General features: G+C 43.1%; 1 protein-coding gene across 2 annotated transcripts; it reads right to left on the reverse strand.

Annotated features, from left to right (window-relative positions):
• Positions 1-820: 820 nt before the first annotated feature.
• On the reverse strand, positions 821-20,900 carry G3BP1 (G3BP stress granule assembly factor 1). 2 transcript variants are annotated; one of them, XM_054642674.2, is made up of 12 exons: positions 20,747-20,900; positions 9,701-9,814; positions 8,440-8,521; positions 7,882-8,055; positions 6,972-7,062; positions 6,401-6,494; positions 5,830-6,034; positions 5,268-5,369; positions 4,748-4,859; positions 4,296-4,421; positions 4,078-4,187; positions 821-3,342 (listed from the first exon to the last, which is right to left on the reverse strand). In XM_054642674.2, the coding sequence occupies exons 2-12, from the start codon at positions 9,793-9,795 to the stop codon at positions 3,136-3,138; spliced, it is 1,398 nt and encodes a 465-aa protein (XP_054498649.1). In that variant the 5' UTR covers positions 9,796-9,814; positions 20,747-20,900; the 3' UTR covers positions 821-3,135. The 2 variants fall into 2 exon arrangements, with proteins under 2 accessions (XP_054498649.1, XP_054498647.1); XM_054642672.2 differs by having other exon boundaries at positions 4,078-4,208.
• Between the last annotated feature and the right edge of the window lie 609 nt (positions 20,901-21,509).

Here is a 21,509-nt window from a genome sequence, read left to right on the forward strand (position 1 = left end):
CTGGTGCATCCCAGTACTCCAGATGTGCTGAAGGGGTAACCTAAATTCTTAATTGTGCAATGCTCTTGAAGAAAAGGCAAGCAAGGGGAGATCATGCCTTCCAGTTCTGGTTTGAGTGCCACAAAACACCCCTGCAAGTGAAACACCCTCATTTCTACTTGTCTTAACCTATTAAGATCAGGCAGAAGAGGCCAGATCACACCAGTCACACATGAAACACTCTCTGTACTCTCAGAAGGGCAAATCAAGGTATCATGACCATGAAGGTTGTTCCAGATCTGTCCATGAGGCTGTGATGGGTGCAAAAGTCTTACAGCTCTAAACAGCTCTTCTTCAGCTGCCAACTCCCTGCAGAGCACTGGGATACCAAGAGCACTTTAATAGCACCACCTCCTTGTCTTGACTGGAGGCACTAGAAAAGAGATGCAGTCTGATGCATTTCAGACTGTAGCATTTTGTTCCTAGAAAGAGCTGGACTACTTTGGTTATTGGCCTCCTTGGAGCTCATGCAGCCCACTGCAGCCAGCTGAGGCAAATCAAATCATGGCTTCTTCATAGTCATCCTCAAGAATGCATGGAAAGGACTGGAGGCCTTAGACAAGAGATACTGAGGTTTTAACAGTACAGCAAGGCAAAAACCAGAAGGGCTGGAGGCTACATAAAACCTTAACATCAAAAGCAATGTGCAACATCTCACAGGTCTCTTCAGAGAACTCTGTTATTAGTGAGTACCAGAGCCACCAAAATGCAAATAACAGGAGTCACTCTACAACATAACTTTCTTTTTGAAAGTGTTTCTTTACAAGACATTCCCACAGGATTTTATGTAAATATTTTATTTGCCTGTCATCTTGGGATAAGAACATGACTTTCTGGGTCAACATATTGAGTATGATTCATATGAGAACAAGCACACACTTCACCCTTTAAAATTCTTTACTGACACTCTTCTTTCAAATCAGACAGCAATGAGCCAGAACTGTCCAGCTCCCACTACAGAAATGGGGGTTCAAGCTTATGGATGCTTTTGCAGATTTGGTTAAGAGCTATAAAAGCTTCAGTTAAAAGCACTTTGATAAGTCTGAAGTGCAACCTGTTACTGCAGTCTTCGGATTCAACATCAAGAACAGTAGAAACCCAACAAAGGGGAAAAAACATATTACAAACGACAAGGACAGGGTTCAGTAAAAGATCTCCATTGCATACTTTCACCTCACAGGCATTCCTGATAGGAAAAATGCAGACAGCTTTTGTTTTTTAAAAAAATACCAGTTACCACCACAAGAGGAAGCAGCAGAATTTCCCCAAATGCTGGCTGTGAGAGCACAGCACAGCTCACACTCTCCCCCAGTTCACTAAGGTATCACATCTCCAGGTACAGATGGTAAGCAGGCCAATCTGAGACACAGGTGTAAGGAGGGAAGGGACAAACAGTGTAACAAATTCAAAGAGAAAAATAAAACAGAAACCAACACTCCAGCAACATTTAGTACAACCAGCTTCAACCAACAAACCCGGCAAAGGAAAAGGCAAAACATGACTTGTTTGGGACAGGTAATACCGAGGGCAGCTCTGCTCCAGAGCTTACAGCAAGCACAGTCAAGGGATGATACACTGCATATGCACAGTCATTGTAGTCATAAACCAAGAAACATGGAAACACTGACACCTGACACAGATTAGCCAACTTCCTACACAGTTCTACTGTGCTACCAAGAGACCTGGAGGTCCAGTGGAGACACAAATCCACCATTTTTATCCAGATGTTTAACACCAGGAATTACAGAAATACTACTTCGTGCAGCACCATCTTACAGGATCTCTTGGATTGAAATTACTCAGTTTTGTATTTTATTTTCAGTTTCATCTTCTTTCAGAGGCAGTGGAGAGCATTCAACATCTTAACACCAGGACAGACAAGCACCTTCCATACTTCTGACAAAAATTCCTTCTTATCCACTTCAGGTCTGAAGCAAGGAATGAAGTACTGCAAAAATAATTATAACTTACAGCAGTTGGAAATGTAAAAGATGTGACAGAGGTATTTCTGCTTTGCTTGTAATTTTGCAATAGTTACAACAGGACCTGCCCAGCTCCAAGTTCAAGTTATTAAACTTCTGCATCCAAGTATTTGTTTTCAATAATTTAAATGCAAAGTGATGCACAGAAGGTATTAAAAGCTTTAGCTACAACCACCTCTACCTTGTAAACCTAGTGACTGAAGAGCCTCTTCCCCTTGGACAAACTCCAAAATACTCTTGACTTGATAAAGCAAATCTAGACCTTTTTTATTTTATTTTTTAAACAATTTGCCAAAACTGGAATGAGAGATAAATAGAAGGCACAACAATTTTGCTTTTTTTTATACAAATACAAACTAAACATGAAAAAAACTCCCTATTTCAATAAAAAATTTCACAAGTTCAGGAAAAGTGTTTGAAGAGTCAAGTTCTAGACATTTAAAACCTATCCCACAATCCAAAATTTCAAAGTGGTAAAACAGTAGTTCAAATTCCTTGCTGTGATCATGTATCAAAAGGAAAAGAGATTCTACGGATACCCATTATTCCACTTTTACAGCGCCACAGAAAGGTGAAAGTCAATTTTTTCAAGTGGCAATGTCTCCAGACCGGAGGATGTTCATATGACCCTCAAAGAAACACCAAGAGTTTTGCTTTTTCTGCCCTTGGAATACTTGCCAAGAACTATGTTTTCCTACAGGCTCTTGAACGCATGCACGTGAAATATTATTCCGCTGACTGCACCCAAATTCATTAGAAAGAGGGGAGGAAAAAAAAAAAAGAAAAGAAAAAAGAAAGACATTCCTTTAGGAAAAACCACTGGTACCAAAAAAAACCAAAAATCAGTCCGTAAGTTTGAGGTGAAGAAGAAAATTCAGTTCTTTTCTTTTTAAAATCCACTTTTCCTAAAACGTTGTTCCACAAAGCTGGAATCTGGGACAAGGACTAGAAAAAATAAATCACAGAACCATAACACAAACAAAAAGGGGCCAAAATAGTATCAAACGTAGCAGTCTATAACAGGCTAGGGCCACATTCCAAGATACCCAAGGCTGAAATTCACAAATCTGCAGGAAAAAGGGTTTGCGCCATCACGTCAACATCCACGATGAATTCACTGGCGTTGCCCAATCCCCCTTCCAGCTCCAAATCCTGGCTTCTGGGACATTCCTCCACGAGGAGGCCCTCGAATCCCACCTCCCAGCCCCCCACGAGTGCCTCCAGGTCCACGGGGTCTGTTATCTCTGCGGTCACCCTCCCTGGCAGCTCGTGTTTTCTTCTCCTCCACATTCAGGCGCACCTCTCCCCTGAACATGATGGGCTGCAACAGAAGCACAGAAGGTGCTGTCATTAATGGGTCACCAGGAGCTCTTCAAGGTCAAGCAGATTCCTGCAACTTTGTCTCATATCCTCCTCTCCATGAAAGACTGAAGGGTCTTAGGATTACCTACTAAACAATGGCAATAGCAAAACCATGCATCCGGTCTTGGGGCTTTACTGGAAAAAATAAAGATGTGAAGGTGTGACCCTTGAAAAGCCATCTCAGGCTGAACACAGAACATTCTGATGGGTCTCAGAAAAACTCCCTGAATGGCTATGAGGGTGCATCCAGAGTCCCTGCCTACCACAGCAGGCAGGCATGGACACACATTCTGCATTAGCAATCACTGCTGACAGGCTGAGCAGGTACCTCCTGCCTTTGTTAGCAAAATTCTTTTCAGCGTGCACACCAATACAGCTTCTTCCTTTCAGCCTCTGACAAACAAGATTCTACTTGTCCATAGAATCAGACTCTCTCTACCTTGTCCTCCTGAAAGCTGTTTATACACTTCCTCTGTTCAGCAATCTCTCACTAGAAAAAGGCTCTGTAATGAGCTCCTACAAGCTACTTCAATGACAAAGACTGCACAAATCTTGGTAACAGGAGGGAAAAACATCACATCTACTTTAATATGCTCAAAAAAATCTAAAGGTATCAAGTACATTCTCTTCCTGTTAAGCTGAAAAACACTCTGTTGTCAACAGACCAAAAACCACTGCCTAGAAATTTATTTACCCTGTTGCTAAGGATCTTCTGAACAGGCTCAGGATCATCAAACACCACAAACCCAAAATTAGGTAGCTTTCCACCACTGTTGATGCGAAGTTCAACAACATTGCCATAGCCTGCAAGAGAAAAGCCAAGTTCTTGGGTCATACATTAGAATGCTCTGTTGACCACGCCCATGGCTGCAACCCCCACCCCCTCAGAGGGCAGCAAAGCAATCAACTTACTTTGGAAAAAGTCTTTAAGTTCAGATTTATCCACATCATGGGGAAGGTTCCCAACAAACAGCTGATGACTGTCTGGGTATCTCACAATCCGCCTGGTTTCCACATCGCCTTGTTCACCCTCGCGAACTTGAAGAGAAAAGCAAAACTGATTTTAGAAAAGTCAGTCCCCACAACAAACAGAAAAACAAGCCATGGTCAGAATTATCACCATTAGAAAGCATCAATTCACACTGTCTATCCATTCATATACAAAAAAAGGAAAGCAGTCTACACTGGCAAGTGTGTAATGATTTGCTTTTTAATCACCTGGCCGAGGCCAAGCTTGAATTTTTACTTGAGTAAAAATTGTTTGCTTACTGACAAAAATAATGATATTTCAAAAGCTTTAATTATCACATTGCTTCCCCAAAACCTTTAAGCACAGAAAACAGCTTCTTTGCAGTTTCCCTTACTTGGCCTAGGACCCCGCTGAGGTGGGATGCTCGTTCGCTGCTCCCTCACGCGCTGATCCCTCTGAGGCCTCTGAGGGGGGGTCTGGGATTCAGGCTTTGCCTCAGGGCGGGGCTGCACAAATTCAAAAAGGAGTGAAAGGTTTAGAGTCAGACAGACATACCAGCAGCTTCAGCATTTAAGAGCTTACTATCAAGTTGGTAATAAAAAAATTACAGGAAAAGGTAACAGTTTTTTTCCACCTGTGACTATCATACATGTTAGCTCATGTTGGCTTATATGCTAAAAGCGAGCAGCATTCCCATGAACATTCCCTGTTTTCCTCCATGAGGAACAATTAATTCTCAACCCAAAAACCAAGGAATAACCTCTTGTCATTCCTTGTCTACCAGGTCTACCAGGAATCACAGAATGCTAAAGTCTTTGGGGCCTGGGAAGTCAAATCAGAAACAAGCAGATTTCACACTCTTTCCCCTGTCAGCCAGTTTAGCACTTAAGCTTCTCCAGGTGCTGGATTCCTACCTGTGAGACCGGTACTTTCACAACATGAGGTGGTATTCCTGATACTGGGACAGCCCCACTGGGAGGAAGGTTCTTGCTGGTTACTGATGCCCAGGAAAATGTCTTAAAAAAAAAAAAAAAAAAGAATGATAACTAACTACATCTCCATCTGAAATTTATTACTGACAGGACAGCTAACAGACACAGGATATCAGGAACAAATTTTAATGTGTACTTGAAAATCAGGAGCCAGCCAATAGCAATTTCCCCACAATTTCCTTCAAATTATTTAAATTCAGAAGATTCAGTGTTATGACAATGGAGTCACACTTCTGCTCTATTCCAGAGTTGAATTCCAGAGTTGAATTCCAGAGTTGAAACAGGACACAGCAGTGACCCAACACCAAGTATCACATCAAGGTTAACCAAAATATTGGATTCCTGAGTCCCAATCTGTCCACTTTACCTTCCTTAACACTGAGAAGTGACAAAAATCCCCAGGTAAAAATAAAGCTGTGTAAATAGACAAGAAAGCCATACTGATGAAATCACATCAGAGAAAAGAGAGATCCACTGTCATTACCCTGGAGTCCTCTTGCACTGCAGGAGCTGGATCAGCAGGAGCTGGAGAAGGACTCTTTTCCACAGTCTCTTCTGGAGCAGATTCCTCTAATACTGGCTCAGACTTTTCCTCCTGCACCTCTGGTTCAGGTTCCTGTTCAGGTTCTGCCTCTGGCTCAGGCTCTGCCTCTGCAGCTGTCTCTTCCAGGTGTTCCTCAATATCATTGCTATTATACAGCAGCACAAAAAGCAGGAAAAAGAGGTGGTATTGTATTTATTCTATTACTGGTGATAAGCAGTGCTACTTATGCAATACAGAAGTCAGGCACATGACATCTGAGAGGAAGAACAAGGCCAAAATAAGGCCACATTGCACAAGGATACAAATTTTGCATTGGTACACTATAAAGCAGCAAAAAAAAAAAAAATCCAGTCTCAGTTCAGTCTAACAGCATTTTAATTTCAGCTGATCAATAAACAGAATTTTTTTGACCGTCAGAAGAAAACTATTAATAGCAATAAACTCATGTGACCTGTTCTACAAGCAGCCTATCTCACACAACACCTGACTTCATCTATAAATATATTATTACCTGACAGCCTGCTCATAATAAGCACCACTATCATCAGGAACAGCCTCAGGTGTCTGCTGTCTTTCCTCAGGTTCCTCCCCTTCCTCCTCTGATTCTAAATAAGGTTAGAAAAGAAAATAAAATAACAGACATCTTTAGTAAGAGGCTCAAACACAAGGCACCTATCACAAAATACAGGTGAAGTTTCTGCCAAAGAACACACAAGAAGCACTTTTGAGATGTGACATGAAACAGACATTTTTTTATCTTTCCACTATCACTTTGGTTATTCAGTTTTGACCAGGTTAAAAAATATGTTCCAAATACTTCAGAGAACATTTATAACCTACAAATCTAACTGCAACTGCCAAAATAAGTCTTACAGTTCTTGTAATAGAAACAGATTATGCCAGAAAAATAATCATCTGCATGTCACAACTCCTTGCTGGACCGTAAAGAACTACGGGCAAGGAAAAAACCTACAAGCACACGAAATCTAACACTGATCTGTCTTCTCCAGCAAGATTTCCTTTGATCTGGGAACAGAATGTTGACATAGATCCAGAACCATCCAAAAATTTCTGCTACTTACCCTCTGGAGGCTCAGTATCAGAGTCCCCAAAAACCTCGTCCTGGTAGCGGAAGATATCGTTGTGGACATAGAACTTGTTTGCAACAGAGCCCTAAGAGTAAATCAAAGGGAAGAAATGAATCAATAACAACAATCCAGAAATGTAAAAATTGAAATAATGTGAAAACAAGAAAGGTTTGAGCAAATCATCCTTCCCACAAATTAATCCAAATTTGCCTCTTTTAAGAACATAATGTTATTTGGGGCAGGAAAACAAGAAAGAAAAAAGACATCACTCCTAACAAGTTAGGTATGGATGGAACAAAGGAAAAAAAATTGTATAGCTCACAACACTAAAGAAGTGTGATTGACAACTTCCTGGTGTCCAAAGTACCAATTTTTATCTCCAAGTCATATTGTCAAACAGAGTGATTTTACAACACTCCTTTTTCACTATCATTTTCAATTCTGTGAATTGCTTTGTTAAAAAAGTCTATTTAAAAATGTCACTTCAAATGCTAAGTCAGCACTTTATGAACAAGAAAATCTGGAACCCATATTTTCAAAGTGACAGGAAGCATTTCCCTCTTTCTACTACCTCTTTTTCAGTAAAAAGACCAGTTGCTAGGATAGCAAATCAAAGACAATATAATTTTAATATGCTTAAGAAAAAAAAAAAAAAAGTGCTGCACTAACCTAGGAGTCCAAAGTCAGGATATATAAAACTGATTTCAATATCCAAGGTCAATGTACAATCACACAGAGGTAGTGTGATTCCCAAAGCAATTTTCAGAACATAACTGCTGAATTTTGTGGCAAGTAACCTTCCTAGTCTAACCCTTGAGAGTGCAGGCGTGAGGCAGACAGAGCTCAGCAGTGGTGCCAGCAGCCCCTGGCAGCCCAGCAGCCCCTGGCAGCCCAGCACACCCACCTCAGGAGCGAGCACGAAGGTCTGCATGAACCTGCGCACGGGCTGCATGTTATTGGAGAGCTCCCCCATCACCTGCACCACCACTCCATCGTTGAGCGTGGCGTGGGCATCCACGTGACGGATCTTTGTGTGGCAATCCTTGAAGTTTAGTGACAGCACCTTCTTGTGGATATCCTAGGAGAGAATGGTACACGTGGGTTATGCTGCAGAAGCCATTTCTGCCAAGTTAGCAGCTTTCAGAGAAAGCAAAACCATAAAAACTGGTTTAACATATATTCCCTAACTCTGGAGGGAGAGATTGGCAGGATGCTTGTTAAGTTTGCTTTGCAAGCAATTTTACATTATAAGCTTTCTATAAAGGAAGCACATTTTGCCTAACTACTGCTGTTACTGCTGTCTACAGTCAAGAGGGTTTTTTCCTCCCCTTTTTTTTTCTCCTCTTTTACAGAAAACACTTGAACAGTGTGGGGGTGAATCACAGCTGGATACATTACTCTTCTCAACCATAAAGGTGACAAAATAGAAGGAAAGAACAGCTTTCTTTTAAAAAGTTCTTACAGATTGCCCATAGACTGCATCAGCTGGTTTTCCATTGGAATCCAAGCCACCGTGGACATAGGAAGAGTTCTTTCCATAAAACCTGTTGGAAAGAAATACTTTAATGCCAAGCTTTGCTGTGTAAGAACATTGAGCCTCTACACTAGAGTGCAGTACAAATAATACACTTTCAAGTAAGTTTCCTGTCTGAATCACTAAAGCCACAGAATCTCATAATCCTGTTGCCAATCTGGGGGTGGAGGGAAAACAAAGTTTTCTAATGTAAGCTGCAGCATTCAGGTGTGTCAGAGACCCAGGCACCAACAACCAAACCAAAGTCTCATGAGAGCTCATGATCCAATCCCATGATCCTCTTTCTGCATGAGGTCCCCAAAACAACAACACCCTGAACATCTGGGAAGCTGAAGGCCTCCTCTCAAGTTCTGATTTCAAGCTTGAGCAAGGAGCAATGGGACTGTTTTGCTTTCCTACAGTAAAAAAAATATTGCAAGTAAATCTTCCTTTCTGGAACTGAGAGGTTACCACCTAAAATGCCCCAAGCACCATGGCACTGCACTCTGCCAGCAGATAAAAGACTGGAATGGATTCCATGGCACAGAGTCAACCGTCCCCTGACCCAAAGGGATGAGGTCAGCTATTCACCTAAGTGGAGAAACACTCTGAGTAACTGTTCCTGAGACTGGATGGGGGGAAGGTGTCAGAAACTTTATCTGGCTACTCAAAACACAACAAAATGAAGTGTATCCTCACAAACAAGACTAGTTTCAGAAGGATACCTGTCACACCAAACAGGACTGGTTTGTTTAGATAATGGATTATAGTCGGATGCATATCCATAATTTCCTGACCTTCCTTTAAGAAAGAGCTGGTGTGACTCCCAAGAGAGACCAGCAGACATGCACAAAACTTATTCAATCTTTCCTTCTAGTGAGGGGCCATTTTATCAAGCCAAAAACTACAGAAATGCTCAACTAAGTGGTATTTCTCCAACTTCACTTTATTCTGATTACAAGTAGAAGTGGCAAGCAGCTTTTCAGCTAGAACCAGAACTCAGATATTTAAAGAATTCCTGTAATCTTTATCATCCATCTTTTAACCCAACTGAACAAAACCAAAAGTAAACGACGCTCAGCATCTTGAATAAATCAGTTTTTTAAGTGACCAAATTCAGCAAACTAAGACAGTAATAAGATCATTCACCAATTTTAACACCCAAGGTAATTCAAACAGAAAAGCAGCTGGAAGTGAAGCAGAGCTTTACCTGTGCAAATAGTCAGGTGCTTGGTTCAGCAGGGTATAGTACTGCCTCACGAACTCCCGCCCGACCAGCAGGGGACTTGGCTTCTCCATCACCATTTCTTTGGTCAACTGAAAACTGTGGAAAAAAACAAAAGCTCCATAAACCATGAGCATTTCAAATGGCTGTTCTCATCCTGATTGCATAAGCCACCTAATCACAGAGGAAAGCACGCACCAGGACTGTTTTACCCTGTAAGCAGTTTAAGCAATGTGTTTTCAGAGTCATCAGAGTTTTGGTGCCAGGGAGAGGATTCCTGGGTACCAAACCAGAGGTGGGAGAGGCTGCAAGGCCGAGGCAGGTCACTCATAACCTGCCAGGAGTTAAGCATCCCACATATTCTCAGGAAAAAGCAGGTGGCAAGCAAGTAAGGTTCTTCAAGAGGATTTGCTAAGTGGCTAAGACATTTACAGTCAATCCAAATTCTACTTACCTCACTTGACTTCACAATCAGAATTAAAAGTCAGATGTTCTCAGGCAAAGCCTGTGCTACTGTATTAAGGGCATTTTTAGAAGGTCAGAATAAGTCCAATCTATTTTTATCAGCAGCACAGCACTACTTGCTCTGAGTGTCAAGCACTCTGGAGGAATATTAGATTATATTAAAATTATTATGCTGCAAACTGACACATACTGCTCTTCCCCTGCTTCCACCAATCTCAGTAAGTCATTTCTCACTTAAATTCAGACCACCAGTCAAGTGAACAGCACCACCCATGCCCAGGGACAAATCCATCTGGGTACTTCCACCTACCTTCCATGAGGCTGTAAGTAACAAAAATAAAGCATTTGCAGGTAGGTTACACAATACATATATCTTCAGCCCAAACCAGAGCAGATTCCCACATTTCCTTGTTATTAAATAGTCAAACACTGTTCAAACTCATTTTGAAATAGTTTTAAACTCACAGGGATAAACACCAATAGCAGGGCATGTTCTTGGTACCAAATACAGAACCAAGAGCAGATTTTCTGCTTCACACTCAGTTGTACCAATCACTAGAGAATGGGGGCTTAGCAAACAGTTTTGCTGCTGAAAGAACTTTCTCCCCACTACTGACCCTTAATCTCCTTCACTACAGAGCCCTTTTCCCAAACACATGGCATTCAAATTCCAGATGCACACTCTCCAGGTGTGACAAGCAAGTCAAAACTGACACTACTCATCTGAGACCTCTAAAAAGCAATTCAGGAATCATTGATTACTTAACTGCTTTTATTTAATACTGATTACTATAAATAGTGACAAGAAATGATGGCATCAACAACTGGGGGAAACTCCAGACTGGATCACAGCCAGAACACAGAATGGGGGGAAAAAGGAACCCAGACTAAGAATTCTTTTAGCATGGAATAATCCAGGAGCCTGCACAAGCTCATGCCAAGCCAGGCATGTCTCAGGACAAGCTTTCTCTTGTCACTATACCCAAGAGCATCCCATACCCTGGGAAAACTGAGTTGCCCACAACTTATCCTTCAAACATAGCAAAAGGGAAAGAAAAAGACTGGCTTTCCCACCTGCCTGTACTCAGCCCTGTCCCAGTTCATCCAAGGATCTAAAACGTTTGATACTCACTGTATTTAGTGTATTTCAGAGAACTTGTCCTTTAGACACCAAAAACTGACAAGAGAGCAAAGCTTCAGGAGACAGAGGTGACCAGGCTGGTGTTAATTTCAAACACAACGTACACAGGGCTGCAAAGGAAATCACAACCACACTGCTGGATGGACCAGGAATGCAAAACAGAAGTTTTAAGCCTCAAAGAGATGAATGTAGTTAAGAAGATGCCATGGAATCTGGTACTTTGGGTGAAGCCAAGTCCAAATGAACCTGGCAAATTTCATCTATCTCAGTCAATGGTGAAAGACCCAAACATGGTAATCAAGGGACAAGGCAATGTTTAGTCACAGTGTCAGAACACCCAGGTAACAGAACCGAGGATGGGATCAGACCCAAGCTCCCAGCAGTGGCCAGAATGCACTGCAATCAGCTTTGCTGGAGGAATGCAGCTAAGACTCAAGCCAGAAGACACAACAGCAGAGCCATAATTTTGTATACATTGAGGTGTTTTGCTCTGCTTTTAATACCATCACATGTTACCATCTTTTTAAGTCTAAAATAAATGAGAAATTTCCCCATTATATTTTAAAGCACACTTTTCTCTAGGTTTAAACACAGCAAGAAAGATCTGGTGAGCTCCAGAAGATGTGTCCATGAACTCCTTCTTTCAGCAGGGTATGTGCCTATCACCACCACACAAAGAAATGTTACCTACATGGTAATGTACAGAAAAAATAAGACTAAATATGACCTAGAACATAAAGAGGCTTTTCAAAACATTCAGAAGCTTTCAGCTGTTAGAGGACTTTCAAGAGTTAACCATGTAGAAAGGAAGAAGTAGTCCATGGCTGGGTCTGGCCTGCAGGAAATGCTCAGATTCTGCAAACCACTTTCATTTCAGGAAGGTTCTACTATCTGTGGTTTGGCAGAAGCCTTTGAACTCAAAATGCAATGTATTACAGATACAGATGTCCAACATCCACAGCACAGTCTGAGGTGACAAAAACCTCCAAGAAATGAACTCTTGCCTTCTACTGCATGTTAAATGAGATCCCCATAAAATATTATCAGACAATAAGAGAACACAGCAAAGGTAAAGTACAGCCAAGTGGTGACTACCACTGCTGACTTCCTCATCCCACTTTGTTTCCTCCTGAGTACCTGTGAAGCTCTAGAAGGAGCAGGCCAAGCCTAAAGCAGTGGGAGCAGAAGTGGCAGAAAGACATGACCTGCACCTTTAGCTCCAGTCAGCTGAACTGACAAGGCAGGATTTCTTTGCTCCACAACAGTTAAAAATTTGCTTCTGTGCTGACAGTTTACAGCCAGGAATCCAGTCCTACCATACACCACATCACCACTTGGAGAATGACAGGAGGCACACTTCATTTCTTTGTGAGGATATAGTTTCCCTGGAATTCAAGCTTATTTCTACAAATATAAAGAGGCAGTTTTCTATTCAGTTCTGATAAATGATGAATTGGGCTCTTCTGAGAATTATTTTCAACTGCTTCCTAGAACACCAATGTACAAAGCCTGACATTCTCACATTATGGCAAAATTTTCCTGTAGCACTCAAAGTTCAACAGCTGATTCACCACCAGCTCTTTCAGTTCTTCAGTGAAAGCCCTCACCTACATTAACCCAGACACATCATCTTCTGTGCTGGTCTCAAGAAATATTGGAAGTGAAGTGGCTTGATTAGGTCTGTCATACTTGCATGCTTAAAAATACGCATAAAAGAACTTCCCTCCTGCTAAGGGTGAAAAATCTATCAGAACTAACTCCTAACATGAAAAGAGGAATTGCTGAGTGCCCAGTTGTTCTCAAGCAGATCTGAAAAGAAATGGGAAAGACCTACATGACCTAATCAGAGGACAACAATCTGTTTTTACTGCTGCTGCACCTGCTGCTACGTTGCCAGCTGCCATCTGCTCTTGTTCTCCAGCCAGCACAACCTGAATGGTGGAAGCCAAGCATCTCCTCAGAGAGCATTTGCTCCCTACCACTCATGAGCAATTTACTACTCCACTATTCCCTGATCCAAGAAAAACTGCTAATACTTCATACCAATTTTCATTGCACAGCACATAATAGCACCAAATGTTTGAACTGTCACTATGCTACTCCTGATAAAAGCTTATCCACACATTTTCCTGTCAATTGACATAATGATGAAAGGGTGAAAATTGACAGGAAAAGCCGAAAATCTGATTATTTAAGATTCATTCATAATCACGCATTCATATTATCCCATATGTAAAACAAATTGGATAAGTCAAATTTTAACAAATACACCATAACAATTCTGCAGCATAACTGAGCCCCTTCCTTAAGCCAAGGACTTAGAGGAAGACAAATACCTCCTTTACAGTGGTTATCACCTGGCTGATGGAAAATTCCACCATCTGTTACAATGCTCCCACTTGGCAGAAAATCAATGTCAGGCACTGAATTTCTGAAATAGTGTTATGTAAATTAGAGCCATTTATGTAAATTCCACATTAGCAAATTCAGATTTAGGCCCACAAAACCTATTAGTATATTAGTGTTCAGAAAAATGGACTCAGCACTCACATCTAGCATGGATTATTATTTTCTTACCAAACTGCAACATGGTGAAAGCAAACTAATCGCCGCTGTCCCAATTTAATTTGTTTGGGGTTTTTGTGGATTTGGGTTTTTTTTTTTTTTAATTTTTTGAATCAAACAAGTTTAGCCTGAATGTTGCTTCTACTGGACTTCCTACACAACAGAAGTGTGTGTTATGCTCATCACAGGATGTTTGGGCTCTCAGGACAACCAGTCCCAAGACCCAGGCAAAAGCCCCTTGGCCTGATGTAACAAGCCAAAAGACCAAAACCCAAATTTCACTTCCCAAAGACTGTGGCAATTTTAAACTTCTGTTAAGAAAAAAAGTTAGAACTAACAAGAAGACAAATTCAAATTGAATCATAACCTCAACAGGCTCTGATGTGTTTTTAACATTAGCCTCGTTTCTTTGTTCTCTGCCATCGTTAATTACATTTTTTTTGACTTACATTTTAATACAAGGAACCTTCTCAAGAAACCCAAAGTTCCTACAATGCATTCTAGTCCTGAGTGGAATATTACACACAGCTCACCCCTTCTCCTTTGGCTACTCAAGTGCCATAAGGTGACCATCTGAACTCCACTCCCTTCATCTCTACAAGCTGGTGGAGTTTACAGGGTGCTAGAACAGCCATTCAGAATATCAAACTTTTCACACAACCCCACTCCCTCATTTTGGTATCAGTGAATTCCTTAACTTAAAAAGGTTTTTTGGAAATTGAAGAAACAACAGGAGAAGCTTACACAAAAAAGAGGTGTCTGTATCCAAGCACAACACAACACAAATGTGGCAAACAGCAATTTTGCTGGAAATTAAAGGTCTGGTCAATAGTTAATAGGATTGCATAATTAAGTGTCATTTGGGATTTCTCCAAGTTGCTTAGCAACAGGTGAGCATGCTCAAAGCCACAAACCATTTATTTAGATGGAATAACCAGCTCTAGAAGCAGTTACTGCTGCTGTTATGGACCAAAAAAAAAAAAAAAAAAAGTAATGGAAGAAAACGCCAGTAAGCCTCTAAGAGGCATGATATAAACAAAGTTTAACTACAAAACAACAAATACAGTTAATTCCAACTCTCCATACATTTTATATGATTAGCATCTGCTCTGCTGCTGACTAAGCAATAAAAGGAAAAAACCCATGAGGCTTGTACCTGTGTGGACCATCATACAAAACATTAAAGTGAGCAATGGAACACAAGCTAAACTTGCACCCCATGGCAAATTCCAGGGCCCATCTCAGCTGGGGATTTTTATCATCACACCAGCTTGCTCTCAAGTAGAAGAGTGATGTTAGGCAAACGTGTATTTAAAACACAAAGACTACAGATACACTGAGATACCCTTATTTTAATACAGCCTTAACTATCCAAGGGCAAAAAAGACACCCAAAACAATCCAGTTGTTGACCTGAGCTTAAATTAGAGCTGAAAATGCACCTCAAATAAGCAGGCAGATGAAGTCCCAAAACACTAATCTGCTTTAAAAAATAGGTCTCATTACTTGCCTCCCACTGGATGCAGAGGCAGACAATGTCACTGGGACAGAGTCCCAGCAGCACAGCCTGTGTTTCAGAAACAAACCATTACAGCTGCCTACCTGTAACCAGCTCATCTTTTCTGCCTTTTGACAGATTCAGAGGCAAAGCATTCAGACTGGAAGAAGTTATCTTAAGTCAGCACTATTCCACAGGAGGCAAGATGCTTGGTAGCCACTGTCAATGGAAGCTCAATGATGGGATAAGTTATGCAATAAGTAAATATTTGAGGATCAAATTGGGACAAGTTGTGAAGTTACCAGCATTCAACTCTTTCTAGCATCTTCAGCAAACACTGAGAGTCTGTAAGATGAATGTATTCACCAGGAACTTCCAGAAGCAGGCAGTGAATGAAGTGTCAGACATATCATGCAGACAGAGGAGCCTTTAATAATCTTCCAAACACCTAATAAAACGTGGATCTAGACTGTCAAACTTAGCACAGCTATTTCTCCTTTCACTTATGACTCATCTCCACTGTGTGACCCACACAACCTACCAAGACAGGCAGTGCCTACATTCATAAGATACTTGAGGTGCTACAGGGAATTACATCCTAAAAAAATAATCACCAGGCAATCAGCTTTCTCTGTGCTTAATTACCCAGATGTAGCAGAAAGGCAGAGCAATACCTGAGCCCCTTCTGAGACACACTGACATGGGACTCTCTAGAAAAGCCATGTATCACACCAACACATGGATAAGAAAAATTAAAATAGAAGCTTAACTATTTTCTAATCAAATCATCTAATAAAACAAAATTTAAGCACAATAAAAAGAAGTTTTCGTCACAAGATTAAAAAATAATTCAGAATTACATTCAGCACTGCCCATGCTAGTACCAAAAACCCCTCAGCTTGCCAGTGGCAGATGGGAAGCCTTACTCAGCAGCAATGCACAGCCCTTCAAACACTGGGAGAATACAAATAAACAAGGCAGCAATTGCTGAAGAGCTGTCAGAGTAGAAATCTGCCTGTGTTTTTGCTAACAAACCTAAGTGTGATCCACAAGTTGATGGATATGATGGAGTCTGCTATTTCTTAGACAAAATTCAGCACTCGTGTTTTTCAGCTCTACCAAGCAAGAAAGAGACAAACTGAAGATTTCTAATGCTTTCAGTTAATCTATAAGAAAAGAGATAATTTTGGAGAAATGTTATTTCCAGGGCATTAAGCTCAAAAGCAGATTAAAAACACCTAAAGTGTAAGTCAGGGTACTTGAGATCAGCAAACCCCTACAGTAAGGGAAGAACATTCATCTGGGTAAGGAAAATGATACCAAACACTGTTCCTGTGGCTAGGAGCATAAAGCTCCAAAGACAAATAGCAAATCAGGTCCTGCTTACAAGAGAAGGGGGAAAAAATCTAACCCAGAAGAATCCTGAAAACTTGCAATTAAAACTAAGTGATATAGTAAGAAATTTTTAACGAGGTGTTTGGCTTTTCTCTTCCTCCCTAAAAACACTTTGCCTCCCCTTCCACACCCTAGTATGGTGTGGGTTTGAGGTTTTTTCCTTCCTTTTTAAAGCTGTTTCACCTGGCTTCCAAGTTTCTACTTGATACCAATCATCACTCCTATTCAGCAGTTACCTGCTGTAACATTAAACTAAAGTGATTTTTCCTGAGCCTAATGAGCAACACTTCATATCCTCACAAAAAGCTCTGTTGCATTTAGCACTACAGAAAAACACGTGGCCCTTGTGATTTGACAGAAGCCAAACACAAACTCCTCTTCAAAATCTGAGTTCTCTGAAAACTCAAAGCCTTGAGAATTCCCAGAAATATTCCTACATTTTTAATAATCCTAAAATCAGATTATCCTAAACGGGCTCTCAAATGCGGGGGAAGGATTTGCCTTTCTAACTGAACTTATTTCAACCTCATTGACCCCTCAATTAGAAGCAATGTTTTTCTGCAAAATTACATTTTAAACATGCAAATTTCATCCTGAAGGGCAGTAGGATAGTGCTGAATGGTTTGTTTACTTTTTCTTTAATAAGAAATAAGTCAGCTTTCTGCCTCTACTGCTCTCCAGACTGCTTCACGATAAAGCAGCTATTTAGACCCTGTGATTTTGCCATTAGAACAGGTTTTGTTTTGACATCCAAGAGCTGCTCCAACATCTCGATGAAGTTGGCAGCAGGTCCAGTCATCTTCTCTTAGGTCTGCAAATTTTCCATTTGGCTCCAGTGCAGCTTCTTAAAGTAAAAAAGCAAAAGTTACTCATCAGCAGTCAGTAGAGGCAGATCAGAACCCTGAGCTACATCAAAACTACAGCAAAATTCAAGCTTAATGCCACTCAGATTAGAATCACCAAGATTAAGATTCAAAATATTTTCTGCATGCCAAGCAACAGAGAACTGTAAAGAGAATCAACTCTTTCACCTCTACCCACTTAGGTCACAGAAGAGGCTTAAAGCTGATGTATCAGCTGTATCCTGGCACTCAGGACTGACCCATCCCAGCACTGTTACATTAAAAACAAAACACAGCCAGCCCTGCAGCAGGCAGGAAACAGCACAGGCCAGAGCAGATGGAAATGGAAGATGGGCACCAGCCCTTTGCAGTGCAGAGCTGCACGTTTGCCTCAGCAAGGAATCAGGTTCAGCACAGATCACTCCCACATAACTGACAGCAGCCAGGTCCTGCTCTGAAAGCTGCACTGCACCAGCCATGGCCTCCTGGAACAGCTCCAGACTTAATATAGCAAAGCTGGGACCTCAAGCCAGCACAACACTCACTGCCTGCAAAGTTTAAGGATTCTTTTACAGTACCTGAGGATCAGACTTCTGATTTTCTTTTGAATTACTCAATGAGGTAGCTTAAGGTTATCAAGTCTACTAGTAGGTAGACCAGGAAATCAAATAACTACTTAAAAACTCAGGAAATTTTCTAACAGGCACCTGTAAAAGTCACTCAGTCTTCTAGAGCAAACTATCACTTTTGGTTTGTTCCAGGCAGAGCAGACTACAGCCAGAACAGCACCCAGCACCACCCTGCTGAAGTCCTGCTCTGCTTGGATTTCCTCTTTGATTCTTCAGTCATCACCCCTGTCAGGCAAAAAGGCCCAGGTGCTAATATTAAAGAATTAGAAAACACTATTCTAGTTTAACAGGCCATTTATGCCACCCTTATGAGTGCTCTTTCATCAGGTCCTACTGTTTTGAACAGAAATACCAAGATGTACTTAAAACATCACCTTTGCTTTATTTCCCTTTGAGTAAAGTGTTGCTCTGTATGTCTGCCTTACAATCTGAAACGTGAAAAATAAAGCACTGAAATCAAGAATTTACTGTTTCATTGAGTGCATAAAGATTCTGTTTAAAATTCAGGTGTTCAAACTCTATCAGATGTGTTGAACTCTACTGATGCTGTTGTGGCAGCACCAAAGGGAGCAGCAGAGCAGTGGTCCTGCCATCACAGCACAAACAAATCCTTTTGTTGTTTCTCAGACTGCAAATGCAAAGATTTCCAACAGAAACCCTGATGGGCTTGGCACACACTGACTAAGTCTTGTCCACCAGGTTTTCTTCTTTAATTTTAATTATGTTTCCCTGTGTTCAACTGAAGGAGTCCACACTTCACATAACCTAGCAAAAAAAGGGCAAATTCACCCCAGTCAGGAACTGGGGCCACTCCTCACCTCTTGATGTATATAAGCCTAAGGTTTTTAAAAATATTTATATTTACAAAATTATGGCATCCATTTGCAAAGGTTCCAGCATTGATTTTTTTTCCCTAACAGACTTTGTACAATTACACTTTCTAGCAGGTTTCAGTAGTGCCTTTCAGGCAAACCAGTCCCTGCAACACGTGATGCTGTCAAAAAGGTCGTGAGATCTCCATCATAAAGACAAGGATGTAAGACTTCAAGCACGTGAACACTTCCAGCCAACCTTCAAATTAGCTACATATACCATCCACTAAAACAAAAAAAAGCTGGACTCACAACTCTACATTATTATATATGGTGACTGAAGCATCCCAGAAAAGGTGAGTTCAGTTCACAGGATGAGAGCATGCTACCATCAGCATCATGGAACTATCACAGAGCTATTTAGAAAAATGGTTTGGCTTATTCTTTAAAGACAGAGACTAAGAAAAGTGAAAATTTGGTCGAAGGGAAAAATTTCAGGAAAGGTCTGAAATGCAGTTTTTGTCTGTCAACTTCTGCACTTCCCTTTATGACATCAATCTAACAAGCTTTGTTGGCTAAAAAAAAATTTAAAATCCAACACACCCCTCCCCACGTTTGATTTATGGCATCTGGAAGCATCAGCTTCCAAAGCTTGATAGCAGTGTCCAGATTTCCTAAATCTGTCACTCCTGGCTGTGAGAGCAGGGGCTTGCCAAAAATAGCACACACTGGAAACATGGCGGCTTGCTGCAAATGCTGCTTTCCCCCGGTGGTGGAACAAAAAAATCCTTTTTTTGGTAAAGACCACTTATTCTATTCATGCAAGCCTTAACACAGAAGGTCACCAGGTAAGCCCGCTGAGAACGAGGAACGCGGTAGAACATCCAGATCAACATTGGGAGCTACTGGAAGATGTATGGAAACCTTTTCTCTGGGGTTTCTCCCGCACGTTCATCTGGGGCCTTACAGGATGCTGGAAAGTCTCATTACAAGCACTACTTCGCATTTAAATCTTAGCTTAATCTCGGATTCAGCCAAGGTCATGCGGTAAACCAGGTTAAGATGCACGCTCTCCTGCTGGAATTTTAACTTCCCTCACCTATAAAGTTACAGCAAGGGAGGCACCCCGAGCTGATACCCAGGTCCGGACCATGCGAGCACCCAGCGCTGCCCCTCCATCCGCAGCTACAGCTCCCCCTGAACCGGGAACACCTCGGCCTTCGGGTGGGCTCCTCCCCGGCCCCACCTGCCCAAAACAAAACCCAAAAGCGGAGAGCGAAAAAGCCTCCGAGCCTGGAAAGCGGAGAACAAAGCTCGACCCGCACACCTCGCCTCGCACAATGCGGGCCCGCGAGCAGCCGATCCCCCGCCGCCCCCCCTGCCCCGCACGGCTCCCGCCGGCAGCTCCGAGGCCGCCGCGGCACCGGGAGCTCGGGCGAAGGCTGCGGAGCCCGCGGGGGCCGCGCGGCCGCGGGTCGGGCAGGAGGGCGCCGGCGCCCGCCACAAAGCGCCGCGGGGAGCGGGCGGGATGAGGGGGAGGGGGGCGCCAGCAGCGCCGTCCCGCACGGCCCGCGGCCTACTGAGAGCCGGGGGCGCCTCAGAGCCGGGGCGGTGCGTGCGGCCCGCGGTCCCCCCCGGGAAGGCGCGGCCGCGCCGGTGTCTCCCCGCGCCTCCCACCCCCTCACCTGCGGGCAGAGCGGGACGGGAGCGGAGGCGCCGCTTCACCACAGGGCCCGGCGGACGAGAAGCGCCTCACGCAGCGGCGTGCTCTGCCGCCGGCTACATATATCCGGCGCGCAGCCTACCCCAGCGGGCGCGGCCCAGCCAGTCAGAGAGCGGCGCTCGCCCTCATTCGGATGCCGGTTGGCTCACAGCCGTGAGGAGGCGGGCGGAGAGCTGAGGGGCAGCTCAGCCAGCCAACCATGCGGCAGCGCTCCGCGGGGCGGGGAGAGTGATTGACAAACGGGCGAACCAATGGGCGGAGGGCGATTGCTGATAGATTTGCGCTTTGGCCAATGGGACGACGCTCCCCGCGCCAGCAGGCGCGCAAGGCGGCGCGCGCCGGACGCCGCAGTGTGGTTGAGCCGCACTGCAGCGCCCTTGAGAAGGTGCTGGTAAACCCCGTTATAGATGGGGCGGGCTCCGCGGGGCGCGACGGCCAATGGGAGGGCGCGCTGGGCGCTGACGGACAGTTCCCCGCCGCGGCTCTTAAAGGGGCAGGCGGCCACCACGCTGGGCGCGTCCCGCGCTCCGCAGCGCCCCCTGCTGCAGAGAGGGAGCGGGCGCTAACATGGCGGCGGGAGCCATGAGGGGGCTGAGAGGGCGCTCAGGGCCCGGCCCCTGCGGTCGAGCGCTACGGACTCCCAGGCAGTGGCCGCCCACTTTGGCTGTGTCTCCACAAGCTGCTTAGGGCTCACCTGTCCCACGCACCTGAGAGAAACCCCCAGT

Source organism: Agelaius phoeniceus, chromosome 15, assembly GCF_051311805.1.
Source record: "Agelaius phoeniceus isolate bAgePho1 chromosome 15, bAgePho1.hap1, whole genome shotgun sequence".
NCBI lineage: Eukaryota > Metazoa > Chordata > Aves > Passeriformes > Icteridae > Agelaius > Agelaius phoeniceus.